The following is a 23823-nucleotide window of genomic DNA, read 5'->3' on the forward strand; positions in this document are numbered from 1 at the left end:
CACCCAAGTGCTTGTGTGATTCATATTGCCCTAAATCAATGATCTAAGTTATGTCAATAAATAATAAGCCACCATGTCACAGTCTTTTGGTTATTATAGTTTCTGAATCCAATGGCCTCAACATTCACCTCTTTCTTGACAGTTAACTTGACACTTTAAAGATACCTTCCACCTTCCCATTTTGTTGCACTTGAGGATGGTAACAGAAGTTCAAGGAGAACTGTTTCCTTTTCTTAGAAACTGTCATGTTCCTGCATCTTATTTGCATGCATTTCCCCCCAATTAAATGTGCTGAAAATTCCAAAAGCTAACTTTATTTTCTAAAAACCAATGCATTTGCTTTGCCCTGATGTGGGCTTTTTGTAGAAGTAAAAATCCTTCTAGCTAGCTGCTGATGGCCAGGTTGGTAGAAAATCTCTTTTAAATAACACGTCTTGTATATGCCAATAGCAACCTCAGTCCACACATTCACAGTTTTCCTTATGATGTCTTTAAAGGAGATGCAATGGTAAGATCCAAACTTTTTTTGGACATGGGCACTTTTTCCTCTTTGAGGGTGAAATCAGAACTCACTGTGAGTTTATTTGAAAAAGAAATTGAGTTGCCATTAGGGAAACAACAAACCACTTTTTAAATAAAGCTTGACTCATACCTCAGGACTACAGAGTTTATAAACATTTTTAATTACCCTCCCCAATATCATCCTCCAGCTATCATTCCACAGTTTCCCTCAGGGTCATAAAGAAATTACTTTTTTAAAAAGTCAGTTTGCAAAATTAGTGAAAGATAACCTAAACAGCACAGGGAGCACACACAGCAATGGGAGAGCACTGGATCGGATTTTCTCTTTTTAGCTTATTGAGTTTACATTAGTTTTGTCTCTGTCTTAGAGAATTTCCTTTTTTTTTTTTTTGAGACGGAGTCTCGCTCTGTCGCCCAGGCTCTAGTGCAGTGGTGCAATCTCTGCTCACTGCAAGCTCCGCCTCCCAGGTTCATGTCATTCAATTTCCTGTAAAAAATGATAAAAATGTTTTGTATCTGTGTAGCCCAATATGGTAGCCACTGGCCATGTGTGCTATTGAGCACTAGAAAGGTGCCTAGGGTAACTGAGGAACTGAATATTTTTACATTTAAATTTAAATAGCCACATGTGACTAATGGTTACCATACTGGACAACAAAGCTATACACAGTTAGGGCAGACCCAAGCCACTTAAATCTTTGTGCCTGTATGGGCACAACAGCCTGGAGATCTGAGGTCCATTTAAAATATAAAGCACTTTATGACTTCTTTTTTAAAGTATTAAGTAATTAAATAGAGCAGCCTCTATAAGGCCAGACCAAAAAAAAAAAAGTCTACAAGAAATTCTCTAAGGATGATGCTCCTCTTTAGGATAAGCCAGGAAGTGGGTGGGGGGAGCATTAATGTCACAGGAGCTTGGGTCCTAGATGACAGTTCCAACTCTAGCTCTGCTGTCAAGTAACTGAGTGACATGAGACAGTTTCTGAGTTCCTTGGGCTCTGATTTTCTTATACAATGTTGGAATCTGTTAAACAACTATCAAGGTTCCTCCTTGCTCTCAGTCTAGTCAGTCCAGCTCTTATTTCTTAGGAGATTAAAAATATTGGTTGATTTAAAATAATACTTTACACTGCACTACAAATAGGCTGAGGTTGAGTGATTTTGACAGGCCAAACTGTTGAAGCAAAGGAATGCTAAAATTACTCCATACTATACAGACTATATTCAGATTAGTCTCACAAAGGTGGACGATTAATTATAAATGAGGAGAAAGGCAGGTTATTTGCATAAGCAGCTAGTGGCTGGCCCTCACAGAATGCACAGCTGAAAGGTTTGTGGCCAGTTGATAATACACTCATCCCAATTCTTCAGCTTCAGGCCCCAGAGGACAGCCAACCTAGATCCCATTGCAGAGCACCCTACCTATAGGGCCGGCCCATCTCTGAATGCCGTTTCCTCTAGCCATGGAGACTTTAAATAAACCTCTGCATTTGTTTGTAGCTTGGAGACACATCATTGTGTTCTGTCACACCAACCAGCCTGCGCCAGAGACACAGGTATCCATCTTGACCCCCTAACCTGAATCCATGTGAGAGACAGAATACCAGCGTCCTTCCCCATGGGCCAAAGGGAAGGAAAAGCAGGAAGTCGCCTAGAGGATTTGCAAACTATGAATGGTAAAGAAAACCAAAGGTGGGATTGATGAGAACATCTCTAAATAGAAATCTGACTGACAACAGATGAGAGAAGAAAAAGAAACAAAAGAAGGAAGGAGGGAGGGGGAAGGGGGGAGAGAAGGAGGGAGGGACGGAAGGAAGGAAGGAAGGAAGGAAGGAGAAGAAGGTGGATAGAGGGAGGGAGGAGGGAAGGTAGGGAGGGAAGAAAAGAGGGAGAGGGGAGGGGAAGACTGGAGAAAGGAAGGAAAGAAAGAAGAGAGGGAAGGAGGGGGAAAAAGCCATTTTGTTTTGAAAATTAAATGACATATTTCAGAAGCCATGAAATGAGAATACACACATTCATAAAAGATAAATGATTGGTGGGTGATAGGGGATGCTATTAATCATATGTCTATCACTAGGTTCATGTCTTTTTCTCTGTATTTGCCTTGACAGGAATCTTGATCTTCTGGCAGAAAACTCTTCCAAAACATTCCTTCGTGACACTGCTCATGTATAGGTGTTCCAAACCGAATGTCCAGTTATTTTCACCATTGTGCAAAAACGGGAGACCCTGCTGAGCAGCAGATGGCCCTCAGCAGGGCTGACACTCAGGCCAGGCCCCAGGTGGCAGCTCTCAGAACACACTGTCCAGTTAAACCCTGCACAGACTGGCCATGGAAAATTCCCCAAAAGTTGGGCAAATGACAGGGTCACCCAGTGTACTTCATGGGGTTAGTGGGGAGAACCAGCATTTCAGCACAAGTTCACAAATCACTGGGTCCCCCTTGTCAAACACTGCAAATATGCAGCATGCTAAAAAAAATCTCCTCACCTCTCAGACTCTGTATCACTTGGTTCATCTGAGTTGCTACAATGGACAATAAAATCTAATAAGTTACAATGAGGTGTGGAATGCTCAGGAGAAAAACAACAAGGACTAGCACTCCTCATCTGGGTAAATAATTTCTCTCACAGGGTTAATTTTAGCTTTGCAAGTTTTTTGAGATTATATTTTAAATCGGAATTTGTGCATGTGTGATTTAAAATAAAAAAGGTAATCAAGTCTTTCTGCCAATCTAGGTGATGTGAGATTTAATTATCAAGCAGTTATCATTAAAACAAATGCAAAGCAATTTTTTACACATAATTGAATATTCCAGAAGAAAATTTCTGAAAAATCCAAAGGTCCAAAAGAAAACTTCTCAGTGAGAATGTCTGTTTCAATAAGATACCCTGTTTTGTAGAATTGGATGCAGAGAATTTCTAGTTAGACATACATAAGTCTTGCCAGAATTACTATAGTTCAGTTTTGCCATCTGCATCTAGGAATATGGAAGACTGATCTATGTTACTGGTTATGACTCCCCAATAATGAGTAATGAAAATTCCTATTTATCATTTCTACATCAACATCAGTGTGATAGCAGAAAACAGCATGATTTACCTGGCCCACATTACTGTTGTATAGAATCTAAAGAAATAAATACCTCAATCCATTCAGGAATGTTCTTTTCCCAATTAAGGTTTTGAAGACTGCACCTAATACTGACTTTTTATCTTTTTCTGTTTGCATTTTAATTTTAAAAGTCTGTGTCAACTTTATTTTGATAATACAGTGTGTTTATGTTTCCAAATCTTAACTTCTTATCCTCGGGGTTCCTTTAATATTTAATGCTTTACCTTTTTCAGTTACTGAGAACATCTCATATCTTCTTTATTTATTGATTTGCTTGGGTTGATTTTTTTCTTGACTGTGAAATTATCCATTTGGCAATCATATTGCTAATATGCAAAAAGTTCTTATTTTAATTATAAAAGCAAATGTAACCCATGATTATCAAGAAGACTATTTTGCAAATTGGCCGTTGTTTATTTCAGAATATAAGCAAGAACCACAGGCTAAATTAAAAGCTTAAGGATAAGAACTTTTTTTTATTTTTGCAATTTAAAATAATAAAGGTAATCAAAGCTTCCTGCCAATCTAGGTGATTGTGAAATTTAATTACCAGTAGTTATTAAAACAAAGGTAAAGCAATTTCTTTTACACATAATTGAATATTCCAGAAGAAAATTCATGAAGAATTCTCAGAAAATGTATCTTTAAATTAATTGTAACCTGATTATTTCATTTGTTATGTCTCAGTTGGTACCGTAGAATAAATGACACATTTGGGTGATGTAGTTCGACAGCAGCTAGTGAGAGCAAATTCTCAGGAAAATCAGGTAACTTTGACCTTAATGCTGAGCAAATTATTAGATCTTTGCTCTGCAAACACAAACATACCTAAATCTCCCGCAGTTATTCCTCTATGAGAGGTACAACCCATGTTGACTTCACCTCTGTCTATGCTGGACGCAACAGAATCAACTGTTCCTTTTTCACTGCTCAATTGCCCAAATGTCCTACGGCTTCCAGGGCTGTTCCATCAAACCCACTGCTACCTGAACAGAAAGAAAACCTCCTATATCAGCAGCAGCAATGAGTGAGCTGGCAGCTCTGTGCATGATGCTGCTTATGGGCCTGTAAGCATAACTTTCCCAAGAAAGAAAGTCAAAATAAGGCCATGAACTTACCCATCTCCAGGCCTTTACCTAAGCTCTTCTCTCTTCCTGAAATGTCTTTTTCTCCATCTGTTTTCCGGAAAAATTCTACTCAGCGTTCAAGGCCCAACTCATATGACATTTCCACTGACCCCTCCAATTTGACTAAGTCAATTCCTCTCCTCTGCATCCTTCTCCACAGAATTTGTTTTATCAAACTGGAATAGAGGTTGCTGTTTGCATGTTTGTCTCGGCTGCTGGATGATAAGGGAAAAGGATCTTGACTCATCTTTCCATGCCAAACACTCAGGACTATGCCTGAACCCTGGAAAACACTCGCATGCTTATTTAATGAAGCCCAAAATTCAAGATCAAATTTAACATGTGATGAAAGAAGTGGACTGTGTGTTGGATTCATGTCTGCACCTAAATTCTGAGCCCGTGAATGCCTTCTTTTTCATTCCTTGAAGGAGTAAAATTTATTCACATTAAGCATTTATTAAATGCTAGGCCCTGTGCTAAATACTCTACATACATTATCTCATTCAATCCCCGAGACACTCTATGAAGTAGGTCTTATCAGTATCAGCCTCATTTACAAATGAGGAAATTGAGGCTTGGAGAAGTTAAGTAACTCACTCCAAGATACCCAGCTGGTTGGTGGTGAAGCCAGAATTAAAAGACAATACTCCCAGAACTTCAGAGCTAGAGGGAATCCTACAATTATCTTTCCCCCTTAGCCTTCTTGAAGCTGAGGTTTATAACTTACTGCCTGGCACATAGTAGGCCCTTGAAAATAGTGATTAATACATTGATGGAGTGCCCTAATTTCTCAGATTCTGGCCTTCCTCTGAGAGAGCCCAGCTGCCACCCCAAATAGACTCTATTCTTTCTGCCCAACACCTCTCACAGGTGTGAATTGCTTGTGTCATCTGAATTATTCATGATCCACACAATGGTAAGTGTGCTTTAAAAGAGAACCACAATGCTGTATTTTTCAAGACAAAGTGCCTGATTAATTGGGGAATTAGGCAGTATAAACTCATGGGCTAGGTTGATTCATGCCAAACAATACATCCATGCCCACTTTTTGAATTTCAGTTTTCACATAATTTCCCAGTTTCCCTTAGGATTAAAAATAGGGGTAAATAAAGCAGGAAAAAGAACTATCATGGGCATCTCTATCCTATCTGAAAGCAATTACCGTCATCTAAATCTCATACTATGTTGTTTCAAACCACCGTATTCTTCCGAAGGCTGACTTAGGATTTTCAATCAGGTTTCTTAAGCTACATCAAGATCTGGAAATTCAGATGCCACAGCAGATGTAATTCATGCCACCAGTAAATCATGTGACACCACCAGCTCCTTGTCCTTTCTCCTTTCGTCTTTTCTTTTGCCCCACCAGTTCATTTTCTAGTGGGCAGTTTTCTGAGAGGGATAACCATATGCTAATAGAAAGCCAACACCACTGTATTTTAAATTCAATGTTAGTCAACCAAAATGAATTGAAAAACAGCAGCAGTGGTTTGAGGGTACTAAAAATAAACTGTTTTGCTGAGTTCTCAGAATTAAAACCACGGCGGTCAACTTGTTGCTGCTCTTAATAAGATATGACTTCTGCCCCATTGGCTGCTACTACTAGAAGCTTGAACTCTATCACACACCTAACAACAACGTGTTTTCAATTAGTTGGCAGTGATCGAGAAAGGAGGTGCCATTTCCCAGGAACTAAATCTGCCAAGAAAGATAACAGATGGCTTTCAAGTGATCACCTTGTGCCACATCACAATTGCACCTTAGTCAAATTCACCTTGCATTTATGATTTAGTGAGTTACACATCTAAAGCTGTGGTTGCCTTTTTGCCCTGCTTGCTATCCAATGCCTCCAAAAAGGTGTTTCTTCCTTTGAGTTTAATTTGTGAATAATAATAAAAACAGCCCAATGGGACTTAATACAATATTAATATATTGAAGCACTTCCATTAGGACTTCATGACCTTCTTGACCCTTAAATACCGTATACTGCACTAAATGTCTTATCAGCTATCCCTTTGGGTTTGTCATTAAAGTTTTCAATGACCAGAGAGGTACAGGAATTCTACCTAATGCATCATTCTGATTAGAAACCTGTCATACTCAGAAACCAGTGGGTCTGCTTCTATTGATTCCTACTCCTTCAGATTCATTAGCAATTTTTTTCTCTTCAATTAGACCCGATGATCAACCATAGAAAAGCTGAAAGAAGCCTTCCCTTTGCTCAACCATACTTAAAAGGAAAAAAAATGTATGCCTTGCTAGTGAAATTACAGCCGGTATTATCAGAAAATCTCTAAGGAGTCTCTCTCTCTCTCTCTTTCTCTCTCTGTCACACGCACACACACACACACACACGTAAATGTGCCAAGAGTCAGAGGATGGGCTCGACCTCTCTTCCCCTAACCCACTTCAGTCAGGATCAGAAAGACACATCCCTTCATTGCTGCTGTCTAAAATCCATGCCCAAGCGAGTGTCTCCATAGAGCTAATTTCTGAAACAAACAAAGAAAATCAAGTCTGCGAGGAGCGAGGGTTTGCTCCCCTCTGCTCCGGATTTGGGTGTCCAGGGTAGCGGGCGCGGCACGGCAAACAGGTCGGGGCGCTGAACTTCACCCCAACCTTCTCCGCCCCGCCAGCCCCTGCTCCAGCTGCGCCAGAAAGTGCGAGCCTGCCCGCTCCTTTCGCTTTTCGCCCGCTGCACCCCAAGCCCCAGAACACCCGCGTCCGCACACTAAGGGCACCACTGCTCTCCCACCTCTGCGCTGTCAGATGTCAAGCGCGGAGGTGCTCTGGCGACCGAGGTGCTGGCGAACCAAACAAGTGTCACCCCGGACGCCTGCCCCCACTCCGAGAGAGCGGGCGGGACGGCCACAGGTAGGCTCTGTCCATCCCAGGGTGCCGGGCGAGGGCAGGGGAGCGAGACCCGGCGCGGCAGCCGCGCCCGACGGGCTGAAACTCACCGGAGGACACCGAGGAGCCGGACAGGCTGGAGTTGCTGGACGCTGCCATCTCCGCGCGCCCCTCACGTCGCTGCTCGCTCAGCCCCGGTGTGGGCGCCGCCGCCGCTGCCGCTGCCCTCGCCCGGCTGCTCGCAGCCTCCGCGGCCCCCAGCCCATGGCAAAGTCCTGGGGACGCGCAGAAAGCACCAGCCTCCGGACTCTTCCTGCACTTCCTGCTCCACCAGATGACGCGCTGCCGCCGCCGCTATTTATTTGTGGTTTCCGTCCCGCTCCGCGCCTTTGCACGCTTTTCTCCGGGTGTCAGGGGGTAGGTGGGAGCAGAGGGAGGCCGAGGGGCAGGCGGGACGGGCGGATCTCGGCTCCCGCCGAGCCCCTCTGCAGTCCGCGCTCCCCTGTGCGCGGCTGGGACCAGGGCGTCCTGGCAGCCCCGAGCCGCCCCGCCAGCTCCCGCACCCTCTCCTGGACTCCCGCCTCTCCCGCCGCACTTCGAGTAGACCGGGCAGAGGCGGCGGGAGACGGACAGACAGAGCGACCTCCCCCTTCTCCCTCCGCCCCAACTCCGCTCGCGCACACACAAAGGAAGAAGAGGAGACGCGGACGCTCGGGGGTTGGTTCGGCTGCTGCGGGCTTGACAGCTCCCGCCACTGGGGCTGGAGGGGGAGGCTGCGGACTGCTGGACAGGCGGGGACGAGACGGGGGACCGGGTCCCCGGGGTGCTAGGGAGGCCGGCGCCGGGCGCGGGGCGAGCGCGGCTGCCGCGCGCAGCGCTGCTCCTAGGGTTTGAAGAGGATGGGGAGGGAGGGTGTGGGGGAAGGTGGTGGGGCTCGCCGCGCCCCGCCGGGCTCTGGAGCAGCGAGACAGTGGGGGTGGGGGATCCAGAGGGCGAAGGCGGGATCACTAGGGCCACGGTGCTAGGCAGAAGGGAACCTGGGATGACAGAGCCACTGTAGAGCGCTCCTTCCACTCCTCTCCAAATTGTCCTTTGTTGCTGTGGAGCTGACGGTCCCTGCCCTGCAAGAAGGTGCGTTTCCTAAAACACCCGGGAAGCCAACCTAGCTACACTTAAGTAACCCAGCCACGGACAGTGCCCGACGCGTCCGTGGGCCTCTGAGGTTGGCCTTCAAAGAAATAGAGCCGTCCAAACGTGTCATCAGGCCCACACAAAGCCGGGTGTCAAAGAGAAAGAGGTTCTCTGTGCCTTGCAAAAAAGATTCTCACAAAAGACTTAAGACTTGGCAGCAGGTCGGACTGTGCCCTTTCAGGATAGGAACTGCTCAGGTGTGTGAGAGAAAGAGCACAAGGTGTGTCCCTTCCCCCTGTATTTACACCTAAATTAATTTCACTGGGAGGAAATACCATGCAGATTTTTTTAAAGTCGGTTTTACGCTCCCAGCGGGCTAATCGGTTCTTTCAATCCTAAAGCAACAGAAAACTGTGAAATTTGAAGAGAAATTGTTAGATCAAAGGAAAAAGCAAACATTAAAGGAATGAAAATACTCTCATTATGTAGCAAAAATGGAAAGTGTTCACATTGGGGTAGTTCAACTTTTTAAAACATGGTTAAAAGAACATAGTCAATTTAAAAATTATCAGGAGTGACACAGAACAGCAGCTAGGCCCTGGGGATCCACATCAACCAAACACCTAACATACAGTGAATAATGAATGTTAAATAATCACAGTACGCACCCACGTCACATTTTCTAGTTGATTAGAACTTTAAAAAAAAAAATCCCTCCAGGATACTATCCCAGTGTGTCTTCTCATTAAGGTCCATTTTTAAAAAATACACCTTGCTAAATTGTTAAAGGAGTGTGAGCACTCTTCAGTCACGTGGTACTGTATCTTCCTACCCCTCAACTGTATGGACCTTGAAACAGCCCTGGCTGGTCTAAGGAGACCCAAGCGCCCCCATTTTCCCAGCCCCCTACCACTATCCTTCATTTTGTAGACTGCACGAAATGATGCAGTTCCCAATCTGGAGCCTTCAGGGACATGTGACTCATGACACACTTGGCTTGTTGATCAGATCAGAAGGAACTTACTGTTTCCCCAGAGTTCTTCTGATAAAAAACAGCACTTACTTGTTTGACTAGTAAACTATGTACCCCCCCCAGATCTTTAGATGGTGGACTGACTTGGCTATGTCGCCCGGGTAGAATTTTACCATCTGGGCTTTGAAGACAACTGGGTTCAAACTCTGGTTCTGTCACTTAGCTATGAACTTGAGCAAATTACTTAGACCTACTGAGCCTCAGTTTCTACACCTGCCACAAAAATCTGATAACACAAGATGCCGTGAAGATTAAATAAGATGCTATGTGGAAAGCTGCAGTGTACCTGGCATGAAGTTTGTGTTCCAAAGTGATTGTAAGTTGCTCACTTTAAGGAAGGAATGTATAGTTTGAAAAATTTTTGCTTTCTTCATTGCATCTGGAGATAACTAATCAACTGTGGCGTGTTCTACTAGGGGGAAATGTCTTATCTTCAAACCTATGGCTTATATTTCTTGTCCCAAATTGTGCAATAGGGTAACAGGTTTCATTATTCATCTCTGAAATTTCACAAAAGGACAACAGATTCTGTTTCTGCAGTTTGGATACTCATATTTGCCTTCATAGAGTTTTAACTGGAGAAAGTAAAGCATGGCTCTGTGAGGCAGATTATTTTTATTGTCCTAAATTGACAGATGAAGGGACAGGGTGTATTTGCTGTGAAGGCACCACCTGAAGGCCCTGTGCTGTACAGAAGTAGAAAAAAGCTGAGACTCATGTTTTCCTGGATCCTGGGGCCAGAAGAGGGATACAAGGCCAAAGAACGCTTGCTGAACAGAGATGTGCTGGTGGGGGAGGCCCAGTCTGTCGGTAGGATATGAGCTATAACTTTGACACCCATTATTTTGAATACCAAACAGAAAGCTCCAGGTTCAGAACTAAAATCTGAAAGTTGATTGATCATCTGGATTGATAAAGCCATAATCAATGGAGAAAACTCAACATGAATAATCATTCACTATCATCCTTCTTAGATTCAGGAGCCTGAAGGCTGGCTGCTCCTTGCAAAAATGTTTAGTATCAGTAAGTTATCAGGACATGCTAGAAATAAAATGCTAACGTCCCTCTTTGGTAGGCTCAGGGATATGTTTGTGGACCTTCTAAAGTATTTCTCCAAATGGAACAATGAAAAAGTTATCATCTATTTTATTCATTTATGTGTTGCCTTAATTCTAGGTAATACCTATTTGCCAGTGGAAAGGAGAATATTGGTGCTACAGAAATCTTAAGTGTTTGGAAAGTAGAATTTTAAAAGACATTTCTGCCTTTTTCTTCAAATATTAAAAGACTTATGGGATAAAAGGAGTCTTGTGGATAATGTGGTCTTCTTAAGAATAAAAATTATCATTTTGTTTTAACTTAGCTTTCACCTGGCATTCAAAGCCTTCCAAACTTACCTTTCCAATCTAATCTCTGTTCCCGCCTTTCACAAAGGCAACCTTCTTTCACGTTGGCCTATGCCCTTGGGGCTAGCAGCACTGGATTCTGCCATTCCTTCCTGCTTCCCATCCTACATACCGAAAGGGTTCAACCAGAATGCACCTTCTCTGGAAAGTCTTCCCTGATTCCCAAGGCAGAAAATAACTCTTCTGCTGCTGCATTTCTCTGGTCCATCTACTGTACCTCTCAATGGGCAGATCTCATGCTCTGCCTTATTTTAATGGTACTTTTGGTATATATTTCATTTCCTTAGTCCATTAATAGCGGGCTTGGCCTGGTGGCTCAAGCCTATAATCCCAGTGACTCAGTAAGTTGAGGTGGGAAGGTCCCTTGAGGCCAGGAGTTTGAGACCATCCTGAGCAACATCAGACCTCATCTCTAAAAACATAAAAAATAAATTAGCCAGGCATTGTAGTAAACCTGTAGTCCTAGCTACTTGGAAGGCTGAGCGGGGAGAATTGCTTGAGTCCAGAAGTTCAAGGATGCAGTGAGCTATGATGATGCCGCTGCACCCCAGCCTGGGAGACAGAGTGAGGCCTTGTCTCAGAAAAAAAAAAAAGCATGGTGGGGCAGGATCCTTGTTTGCCCAGCCCCTGTATTGTCTACCATACTTTGCACACAATAGGTGCTCAGTGGATGTTGTTCAATTGTTTACTCATTGAATAAATGAGCAAATTAAGGACATCTGTAAATGGTTCTCTTGTATGCCAGTTACTTTCCATGTTAGTAGCTGTGAACACTGAGCTACAAGACAATGAGTAACACATCTGCAGCAAAAAAAGAACTTGATGGTCATGTAAGGATACTATCTTTGCTGTGAACAAAAAAGACTGAAATGGTGAAACATAAGAATAAAATCTTGATGGAGTAAATATTTGCAATCCCCACCCCACCCTCCATCACCGGCTATTACAACTCACATGATTTATTGTTTGCAGGGTAGCTCTTATGGTGGTGTAATTTATTTTGTTTCACCATTCTTTTGAAGTTTAAAAGCAGAGGAGAAAGCACTGCAGGGTGAATGTGGCTGTTGTAGCAGGAGCTGTGCTCCCTCACTGCAGGCACTCTGGGGTGTTTCTTAGTGAAGGTCATTCCCTTTCCCTGTGCTAAACACAGAATGAAATACTGTATTCCTTACTTTCAAGATTAATCCAGTGGTCGGCATTCACAGGAGAATAGCAGGGCTATTCGTCAACTAGCTTTAAATATTTTATGGCAAATACTCTACCGTACCCTGAAAGTGGTCTTTTTGCCATCAATTTCTCAACATCAAAATGCTCTTTTGCTGTAGTGAGAAATATTTCGCTCTGTAGTTTAAGCCTTATTTCAAATACAAAGACACCGAGTCCTGAGAAAGAGAACGCATTGGCTCTTCTGAGGCAGGCGTCACTAGGGGCAGGAGCTGAGAAACCCGCTGTTTCCTCAGGAGGTGCACAGACGGCCCAGGATGGATTAATGAGCAGGCAGCTCAGACGCCGCAGGTAGCGGCCCTGCCTCTGAACAAAGAGGGTCCACACCTGGGGTGCAGACAAAGGGAGGCCGCCTCTGCTACCCAATTCCCAGTTCACATCGCCTGCTGCTGGGGACCCCTAGTGGCGGCACACGACGCAGGCACAGGTATTCCCGCATCGTCTTTCTCACTGAGCTGCAGGGGGGCTCAGGGGTATTGCCTGGAGTATCCTATTTGGCCACTTAGCTTGGGCGGATCAGATCGGCACATGCAGACACTTAAGGCCATCAGCGGCAGTCTCTTTGACTGGAAAGACAGAGAGGGAGAAGGGGGGGGGGGGGGGCGGGGAGAGAGAGAGAGAGAGTTTTTCTTTCTGTTTGAAGAGAAAAACAGGATAGCATTCAGAAACTCATGGAACATGTTTTCTTCTGCATGTTGCACCTTCTGGCTTTGTTCCCTGACATTTTAGGTTACAAACATCTTTTCTGTCCTCAATGTCCTAAGAGAAATCTAGGATAAACTAAAGCGAAGCCAGCTGTAAGCCTGCTCTGGGCAAAAGCAGGGAGTGAGTTTGTTTTTCGTGTCTTCTGGGGGGGTTCCTATGGCTTTATGCTCTTTTTCTATGAAAATTTGCCTTCATAACGGTATCCAATGTATTCATTCTCTACTACCTGTTAATTTATTCAAGCATTCATTAATTCACTCAGTCATGTTGACTAAGCACTCATTATGTGCCAGGGAGTATACGAGGCCTGGGGAATAAAGATACGAGGGAAACTGGCTGGGCGCGGTGGCTCACGCCTGTAATCCCAGCACTTTGGGAGGCTGAGGTGGGCAGATCTATTCGAGGTCAGGAGTTCGAGACCAGCCTGGCCAACATAGTGAAACCCCGTATCTACTAAAAAGATAAAAATTAGCCAGGCGTGATGGTGTGTGCCTGTAATGTCAGCTACTCGAGAGGCTGAGACAGGAGAATTGCTTGAACCCGGGAGGCGGAGGTTGCAGTGAGCTGAGATTGTGTCACTGTATTCCAGCTTGGGTGACAGAGCAAGATTCTGTCTCAAAAAAAAAAAAAAGGTATGAGGAAAACTGCTGTGGGGGATCCTACAAAACAACCTTGACTCCTTCTTGTGACGTTTACATTTCAACTGAGACAAATTTTTAAAATAGCTATAGAAATGATTTCTGTTTGGGAATTATAGGTATTATCCATGCTGGTGGCGACTTTCTTTTCAGCAGTTTTGTTGTTGTTGTTGTTTTTAACAAAACGTCCAAAATCAAGCCTCAAAGACTATTTCTAGACAGCTGGCATTTTCTTATCCACAGTTTTAGCTTGTCAGCCCAGGGAACCGAGCAGATCTTGTACTCTGAATGTCCTCTGCCTTCACTCCCCAAGAAAATCTGAATCAATATTTTCATTTCTTTCCCTGTAGCAGCTATAGGTTCAATAACAAAACAGAAATCCTCTTTTTTTTAAAAAAAAAAAAAGAAAAAGGGAGAGTAAATGGGCATTGAAGGAAAGCTAACAGACACAATATCTGAGCCAATATTCTGATACAGAAAACATATTTTGGCCTTTTACAAATATTCCAGATTGTCTGTAAAACAAAGCATGAAAAAATGATTCCAGGAAAGTTTAATATGTATTTATGGAGTCAAAAAGACCTGGGCTTCAATCCTAGCTCATCATTTATTAGCTGTGTGACCCTGAGCAAATTATTTAATCTTATATTCTTGATCTCTAAAACGGGATAATAATCCCTATTTACAGACTTTGTGATGATGGAATGAAGTGATAGATGTAATATAGTGTCTAAAGCGTAGAAGTCCAGTTAGGAATTCTAGGTGGCCTCTCTTCCTTAGAGCAAAGTATAGCGTGCTCACATCTGCTTTTCTGGAGTAATCTGTGAGAATTAAGGTGTGATGCAAAAGTAATTTTCATCTCTCCCTACCACCCCCGTGTTACATCACCTCTATGTGAGTATATTAAGACATATGAGCCAGGCTTGGGCTTTGAAGATAAATCTGAGTTCAAATCCTAATTTAGCTACAGATACTTTGGTGACCTTGGACAAATAACCTTTCACATTCTCAGTCTCCTCATCAGGTAAAATGGAGATAATAATATACCTCATATTTATGTAAATGAATGTATGCCCAACAATAATATTATTAGCACTCAATTATATTCTGCACAGCAGGTAGTTTTTAACTGTATATTAATTCCTGGGGAAAGGGTGGATGTTGACAATACATCAGGATCTTTTTTTATTTTTATTTTTTGAGAGGGAGTCTTGCTCTTATTGCCCAGGCTGGAGTGCAACAGTGCAATCTCGGCTCATTGCAACCTCTGCCTCCCTGGTTCAAGCAATTCTCCTGCCTCAGCCTCCTGAGTAGCTGGGATTACAGGTGGGATTACATCACCACACTCAGCTAATTTTTGTATTTTTAGTAGAGATGGGGTTTCTCCATGTTGGCCAGGCTGATCTCAAACTCCTGACCTCAGGAGGTGATCCACCCACCTCGGCCTCCCAAAGTGCTGGGATTACAGGCATGAGCCACCGCGCCTGGCCATACATCAGAATCTTTAGGAAGTGGCATATATAATATAACAGAGTACACTCAAGTGCTCTCTTTCTCTCTCCAGTTCTCTCTCTCTGTCACACACACACATACACACACACACACACACACACACACCACTAGATGACAATGTCTTACATTTGGACATTTCCCCACCCAGTCCCATTGGGTGAGAAACCTGGTGGAATTTCAAAGTAGATTTCAATAAAAGTATAGACAGATTACTTAAGCTCTCTGCCAAATTTGGCCCCTATAAGATGAAGGAGTGGAAACCAACATTTGATGACCACTACTACTGCTGCAACTATTATGACCACTCTCACCATGTTTTCTGCCATTAGTGATATAGAAAAGTCACTCTCCTTAAGTAATCATTTACTATGTGCCAGGATCATGCTAAACACTTTGTATACATTATCATATACCCATAACAATCCTGAAGTGAGAATTGTTATCCTCATTTTCCATTTGGGGAAACTGAGGCTAGAAAACTTATATAATATCTTAATTAAAATGCTCAACAACTCTAGCTGTAGTTATTATCATCCCTCCTCTTTTTGGTTAAGAAAACAAAAAATTAGAGTAAGTAATTTATCAAGGTTACATGCATTAATTTGAACCCACCTTTGGCTGATTCATTCCAATACACACTAAAAAAAAAAAAATTACCCTTTAGTTTTTACTTGAAATTTCAGCCTGCTGTTATGGTAAGTATTTTCCTGTTAGCGACTTTAGTCAGGTGAGAAGTCTTTAAAATACATGTTCTTTGCTTGAATACTCATGTTTTTATTTTTATTTTTCCTTCCTTCTCTCCCTCTCCCTCCCTTCCTCCCTCCCTCCCTCCCTTCCTCCCTCTCTTCCTTCCTTCCTCCCTCCCTCCCTTCCTCCCTTTCTTTCTTTCCTTTCCTTTCCTTTCATCTCTGTCACCCAGGCTGCAGTACAGTGACGCAATCACAGCTCACTGCTGCAGCCTCGACCTCCTGGGCTGAATCCATCCTCCCTCCTCAGCCTCCCAAGCAGCTGGGACTACAGGCACGTGGCCGCTTTTTAAAATTTTTAGTGGAGACAGGGTTTTGCAATGTTGTCCAGGCTTGTCTCAGACTCCTGGACCCAAGTAATCTATCCACCTTGGCCTCCCAAAGTGCTGGTACAGGCGTGAGCCAACACGCATGGCCTACTTATGTTTTTCAGTATGAACCTAGGATGATACTGTCATTTTTTTTTTTTTTTTTTGCCTAAAACATAAACTTTGGGGCAGGCCAGGCTCCGGGAACTCATAGGACTTGTACTCCTGACCCCAAGGGCCCTGGCAAGGACAGGCATAGTATAGGGAGACTAAGAATTCATTTGCCTGAGTGCAGGGATTTCAAGGGATCAAAATTATTCCCTAATCAAAAACTCCATCCTGTTCAACTTCCAGTTGCTCAGAGTTCCATAGTTAGAACTTTTACTTCTTAAACTTACTCAAACAATACAGTGAGCATCTGCCATAATTTGATCACCTCTGGGGAACTGAAGGAATTAAATAAAATAACGATTTTCACATGGGTGAGTTTCCCTATCCCTAAAAGCTAAATTTAATTCCAAGGAGGGACCAACACATAGGACAGGGCTGTGCAACCTTTAATATATCTACACATTGGTCTTGCTAAAATGCAGATTCACATCCAGCAGTTCTCAGTCAGGCCTCTAAACTTCCAACAAGCTTGGAGGTGACGTGAATAATTTTGAGTAATAAAGGTCCTAGCGGATGGTTTGCAACTCGGGGTATATATGAGAATCACTCGGAAGGCTTTTAGACATCCCAATGCCAAGATCACACTCCAGAATAAACAAATCAGAATCTGAGGGTGGCAGAAGGTAGAAACCAAACATCAGCCTTTTTTTTTTTTAATTCCCAGGTGATTTTGATATGCTGCTAAGGTTTGATAAGAGAAAGAGATTCAGAGAACAGATTGTATTGTTGAAGAGTTTGGCTGGAAATAGTGAGAGCTAATGTTGCTCCATGATTTTGCCAGGATTGTCTCTGGTCATGAAGGAAAAAGAGGGAATCAAATTCTTATCAAGATCATATAACCACAGACATCATGATATGAGAAAATAGAATAAAATCTAACATTAGCATGAAATTTTCTCAGTCAATGTGGGGCAATTCTTCTTCAAATTTTGGTCCATGTTATGATCTTTAAAGTATACTTCTCAATGAATAAGCATGAACAATAGGCACTTACTTTAGGGTCACTCCCACAAGAACAGCCAGCTGTCAGCGAGGCAGATGTTTTCCAGCAAATCCACTCTATCATTTCTCAATCATAAAGAAGATTAGAAATGGGATTTTCAGCTCAGATGGGGTTGAAAGGTGACATTTATGCCTGAGAAATACTTCACACCACAGCTAGAAAAATTGGTTTGGAGAAAAAATATCTCACAACTTCTTATGTGTTCTGAATATATGAAAATAAAACCCTCAGCTTGGACAGAAAGAGGTGGTATCACAGACGAATGCACTTACCGTCCACTCTCAACGGCGGCAGCAACAGAGAGGCAAAAGTATTTTAGCTGACTCTTTATACCCAAAGATTTTTATCCTTATCCACACTCCCACTCCTCAGGGCTGGCATTGAAAGGGTGAAAAATTAAGTAAACCACAATGTTTACAGTGGTTAACTCTGGTGTGATGCTTAATCTTATGTGTCAACTTGATTGGGCTGTGGGGTGCCCAGGTGTGTGGTCAAACATTATTTCTGGGTGTTTCTGTGAGTTTTTGGATGAAGTTAACATTTAAATCAGCACACCGAGTAATGCAGATTGTCCCCCAGTATGTAGATGGGCCGCATCACATCAGTTGAAAGTCTGGAGAAAACAGAAAGGCTGACCCTCCCTTGAGAGTAAGAGAAAACTCTCCTGATGGCCTTTGGACCGTCAGCTGTTTTCCTGCCTTCAGATTCAAACTGAAACATTGGCTCTTCCTGGGGTTCCAGCCTGCTGTCTTGACAGGAACCATACCATCAGTTCTCCTGGGTCTCTTACATGCCAAGTCATCCTGCAGATCTGGGACTTGCTCCTTAATCAGTGAGCCAATTGTATATACTAAATCTCTCCTATCTGTATATCTCATATAGTCATATATTTTCTCATATAAATATATATATGAGATATATAGATGTATGAGATATGAGATATACCATATATAATATTCCTAAATATATATATCATATATATCCACTATATGTCTTATATGTAGATTGTATATGTATATCTCCTATATATAGTTCTTCTATAAATATCTCTTTTATCCATCTATCTATCTATCATCTATCCGTATCTCCTGTACAGTTAGTAGTCCTTTGGTATCCATGGGAGATTGGATCCAGAACCCCCACTCAGATATCAAAATCTGCACATGCCCAAGTGTCTTATATAAAATAGTGTAGTATTTGCAGATAACATATGCATAGCCTCCTGTATACTTTGAATCATCTCTAGATTACTTACAATGCCTATACTATGTAAATGCTGTGTAACTCCTTGTTATCCTCCATTGTTTTTTATTTGTATTATTTTTAAGTGTTGTAATTTTTATTGTTTTTTCTAACATTTTTGGTTGGTTGAATGCATGGGTGTGGAACCTACAAATATGGAAGGTTGACTGCATATGTATCTCCTATTAATCTATATCTAATCTACATAGATCATATATCCTATACATATATCTTTTATATATCTCTCTCTTATTGGTTCTCTTTCTCTAGAGAATGCCACCATTTCAGCATTTAAAAAATTCTGGGCCAGGTGTGGTGGCTCATGCCTGTAATCCTAGTACTTTGGGAGGCCGAGACCGGCAGACCACTTGAGGCCAGAAGTTTGAGACCAGCCTGGCCAACATCGTGAAACCCTATCTCTACTAAAAATACAAAAGTTAGCCAGGTGTGGTGGCGCACACTTGTAAACCCAGCTACTTGGGAGGCTGAGGCATGAGAATTGTTTTAACCCAAGAGACAAAAGTTGCAGTGAGCCGAGATCATGCCACCTCACTCCAACCTGGGCAACAGAGCAAGACCCTGTCTCAAAAAAAAAAAAAAAAAAAAAAAAAGGCCAGGCACGGTGGCTCACACCTGTAATCCCAGCACTTTGGGAGGCCAAGGTGGGCAGATCACCTGAGATTGCGAGTTTGAGACCAGCCTGACCAACATGGAGAAACCCTGTCTCTACTGAAAATACAAAATTAGCCAGGCATGTTGGCACATGCCTGTAACCCCAGCTACTCAGGAGGCTGAGGCAGGAGAATCGCTTGAACCTGGGAGGTGGAGGTTACAATGAGCCAAGATTGCGCCATTGCACTCCAGCCTAGGCAACAAAAGCGAAACTCCATCTCAAAAAAAAAAAAAGTCTGCCATGTTTTCCAGTTGCCTTCGTACCTGTCTCTCTCATACAATGGGAAGATTCTGGAGGGCAGTGATGGTGCTTTGCTGTTTTCATATATCCCTTCTCTAACCCAAGAATCTTTCCTGTACTAGAATTTCAAAAATGTAGAATCCAGCTGAGTGTTTATCTTTGTTCTGGATTCTCAAGCCATTTAAAGGCAGCAGGCTGTCATGATTTTCCACACGAAAGGGCAGAAACGGGATTAACACAATAGGATGCTGCCTCTATTCTCATCTACCCTGTCCAGGGAATTTAATTTCCTATAAGCCTACCTCCAATTCTCCTTGGGACAGTTATATTTAAGAACCTTAATGCTTCAGACCCTCTTTTGACATTAAATCTTTGTGTGCTGAATGCTAACAATCTTGAGGGACATCGGGTTTACTCAATTTGTATTTTTAGACATGAGTGTATGTAATTGTGTAGGCAAAGTATTTGAATGTTGAATTGATATTTTAAAGTTTTGATCCAAATGTGTGATATTGGATAAAAATACCCTAGGAAGTTTAACGTGGGTAATACAGACTAAACTTGTCAAGTAGTTAAATAGGATGATCTGGCAGGACTTATGAAAATGTCTGAAGAATATTACAACTTTCTACTTTTTCATTTTGATCTGGGTCCCCATAGCCCTATTCTGCTACACTCTATGTGTCATATCACAATGAGGAGCTTTTGTTTTTTAATGCTGCTTATGATCTTATTTCATTATTGGTAGGTGGAACACTATCAGATTAATACAACTCTTTTAAGGCATTGAATAGAAAGATTCCACCCCTGCTAACCTTCCTCTGCGCTCCTATTTTTCAAACTCTATCATTACCTTCTCTTCTGTAGAGCATCCTGTCACCGTCTTATAATAGAAGTTCAGCTCATTTGCATATGCATTTGCAGGTTTTCATTAAGAGGAAGACGGCACAACGATTAATGTTAGTTCTCATTTTGCAAAAGGAATATTGTCTTTTTAAAAAATATTCCATCTTTCAGAGCACTGAAAGAAATAGTCATAATTTAAGTAAGAAAAAGTCATTTACGGCATTTATGTTATTTAAGATGTTTTGCTTATAAAGTAATCCATGCTTACTGTAGACATGTTAGAGGCAAAAAAGAGATAAGTAAAACAAAAAAGAAATCATCCATATTCCCTCCACCATGAATAAATACTTTGGTACTTGTCCCCCTCCTTGGGAATTAGCAGTTTAACAGCCTGATTTTTGCAGTTTACATTACATAGCAATATGAACATTCATGTGGAAAAAAGTTTGTTAGGACCTATATAAAAAATGTCTATTTTGGAATGTTAAGATCATTAGTGTCTATTTAGTTTTTCTAGATTGTGTAATTTTTAAAATGAGTACGTTTTACTTTTCTAGTTGGAGGCAATAATAAAGCTACTTTCCTTTTGGAATGAACTTGTACGATTATTTCCTGTGTCATTATAAATTCCTAATGTGACTTTTAATGGCAATATAAAATTCCTTTCTATTAACCTACAATAATTCATGTTGTTATTCCTCCACTGATTGAAATTTAGTTTGTTTTACAGTTTTTGGCTTTTCTTGAATTACTCTTGGACAAACATCCTTACACATAAATCTATATGTGCCTTTCTGTTTATTTTCTTAGGCTTGATTGAACATGTCAGTGACATGTTCAGGGGCACCAGCTGCACAACCCTAGGAGCCACCAAACACCGTGTATTCTATATAAATGTTGCTGCCAGGAGCCCCAGTTCAAACTACAATGTGAGTAACGCCTGCTGGAGTAGAGCAATAGCTGAAGCCTTGGTCAAAGGCTATGAAAATGTTTAAAGCACTAGATAAAAATTGCCAAGCTGCCTTCTGGAAATATTGTCTGAATTTATATTCCTTCCAGAACTCACCACCTATATCATGATTGAGAATTACAATATATTTTAAAACGCAAATTCCCTAGGAAAAAATGGCCTCCCATTGCTGTATTCATTTGTATCTAACTGATTACTAGGGAGATTAACTTTTTGCTTATGTCTACTAGTCATTTGTATTTCTTCTTTTGCAAACTGCCTATTCATATCTTTTGGCAAAATAAGAGAAAGTGCTGAATACCAGTAATTGGCACCAAGAGTTGTTCACATATGATCTGGCATACTCTTTTCAATTACACTGCAAACAGTCAGGCTTATCTCCGTATTACAAATTAGAACTCTAAGAGGTATATGGATGATACGAGTCTTGTCCAACATCACACAGAATGTGACAGGGCCTGGATTTGAACCCAGCTCTGACTCCAGAGCCTGAGCTCTTAATCATTGGACTCTAGTGCCCATTAATTAGTGTGTTAGTGTTCTTCTTATTAATTTGTAATAACTCTTTACATAGTAATCATAATAACCTTTAATTGGTCAAATTTGTGGCAAAGGTATTTTTATTGGCTCATTATTTGCCTTAATTTGATTTATACAGCTTTAAGTCATTTTTATATCAATTTAGATGACTTTTTTTTTTTTTTTTTGAGATGGAATCTCGCTCTGTCACCCAGGCTGGAGTGCAGTGGCTTGATCTCAGCTCACTGCAACCTCCACCTCCTAGGTTCAAGCAATTCTCCTGCCTCAGCCTCCTGAGTAGCTGGGACTACAGGCATGTGCCACCACACCTGGCTAATTTTTTGTACTTTTAGTAGAGATGGGGTTTCACCATGTTAGTCAGGACAGCCTGTATCTGTCCTGACCTTGTGATCTGCCTGCCTCAGCCTCCCAAAGTGCTGGGATTATAGGCGTGAGCCACCACGCCTGGCCTAGATGTCACTATTGGTACTTTATCACATTTTAAAAATATTTTAAATTTGATTCACAGCATTATTAAAATGTTTGATGTGAAATATTTTCCTTTCTAATAAAAAAAACTATTGGGGAACAGATTGACTTCGGAATATTAAGAATGAAACACATGTAAGCATAATATGTGAATATTTGGAAATGAAATAACCTACATCATCTTATTTCTCATTGATATTTCCACTATCTGCAGGGAAATATAATCATTTGAAAATACAAGACAAATAACAAAAGATCAACAGAATGCTTAGCAATGTAAGTTATCTTAATGCTTTCAAAATAAGACAGTGATTAGATTTTTTGTTTGTAATACTTAAGTTGATTTGCTTGCAATAATAAATAAATCCTCACATGCACTAACTCAGTTTTGCAAAGTATAAGAAAACAAATGAACCTAATAAATGCTATATAGCCCCTCCACAAATGTCCAGTTCTTACCCGTGTTTTGCATTGATATAAAATAGAATAGCTATTAAGTATTTTGTAATTTGAGAAGTAAAAAACCTGGTAATTATTGATGGTTTCTCTACTTAGAAAAAGGAGAATATTTATTTACATGTACCAGAGTAATTCTATTTGGCAAAGGATATATAGCAAAATAATCATTTGTGTTACTAACATCTGCCTTGTTCTTGCTTATGAAGCAGACTTAGGACAAGTGTCAGAATCTTTTCTTCTCACTCCTGAAGAATTTGTGTTGAGTCTGGGTTCCTGGGTTTTCTAGCATCTGAGAGTGGTCAAAAAGTTCTCAGACTGCAAAACTTCAGCCTGAGTTTCTGTGCAGAGCATTCAGGAGTCTTTTCTCCAACAAGGCTGACTGAGGAAGGCCGACACTGTGTGGGAAGGAAGGCAGAACTGATCTAGCAAAGAGTGAAGGGAGCACTCTTCCTCATGACTTGGAGTGGGATGGGGTGGTTCTTAAGGATGGCATCCCATGCCCACTCTCATGCAGTGCTGTGTGAGGGGATGGAGCCTTCTGAAGGGTTCTCCCAAGATGGCAGCATGGCCTAACACAAATAAGCCTTATGCCCAAGCTTGGCAAAAAGAAAATGGAGGGGCTGTTTTCAAAGGGCCCATGAGGACTGTAAGTGTGTCAGCACAATATTGGAGGATCGCCTCCTGTTTTCTGACAACACGAGAGGTGCTAGGTCCCCTATAATCCTAAGGAGGTAGGAGACCTCAAAACCATGACTGAGGAGGTGCAAATGCTGGTTAGCTCTGGTAGGTGGGGTCCTGCCTGGACTATAATGCCCCTTAACTGGTGTGTTACTGTTATTTTTATTAGTTTGTAATAACTCTTTACATACTAGTTAACCTTTGATTGGTCAAATTAGTG

At 41.8% G+C, this 23823-nt stretch overlaps 2 protein-coding genes across 20 annotated transcripts in view; one reads left to right on the plus strand and one right to left on the minus strand.

Annotated features, from left to right (window-relative positions):
* CHN2 (chimerin 2) overlaps positions 1–8168 on the minus strand; it is a 321473-nt gene extending 313305 nt beyond the window's left edge. The window contains exon 1 of one of the 4 annotated variants that reach the window (XM_032758423.2): positions 7721–8168. In XM_032758423.2, the coding sequence (XP_032614314.1) occupies positions 7721–7769 (49 nt within the window). In that variant the 5' untranslated portion in view covers positions 7770–8168. Of the gene's footprint in view, positions 1–4754; positions 7090–7720 lie in introns of those variants that run through there. The other 3 variants (XM_032758428.2, XM_032758432.2, XM_032758437.2) reach the window with 3 other exon arrangements.
* CPVL (carboxypeptidase vitellogenic like) overlaps positions 7097–23823 on the plus strand; it is a 267444-nt gene continuing 250717 nt past the window's right edge. For 10 of the 16 annotated variants that reach the window (XM_058446171.1, XM_058446165.1, XM_058446168.1 and 7 more), the window contains exons 1-3: positions 7097–7634; positions 21299–21417; positions 22681–22742. The gene's annotated coding sequence lies outside the window, so the exon portion shown is untranslated. Of the gene's footprint in view, positions 7635–8673; positions 8742–9941; positions 10091–12575; positions 12832–20157; positions 21418–22680; positions 22743–23823 lie in introns of those variants that run through there. The other 6 variants (XM_032758454.2, XM_058446182.1, XM_058446140.1 and 3 more) reach the window with 5 other exon arrangements.

The sequence above is a fragment of the Hylobates moloch genome, unplaced genomic scaffold (assembly GCF_009828535.3).
Source record: "Hylobates moloch isolate HMO894 unplaced genomic scaffold, HMol_V3 SCAFFOLD_1, whole genome shotgun sequence".
Lineage (NCBI taxonomy): Eukaryota > Metazoa > Chordata > Mammalia > Primates > Hylobatidae > Hylobates > Hylobates moloch.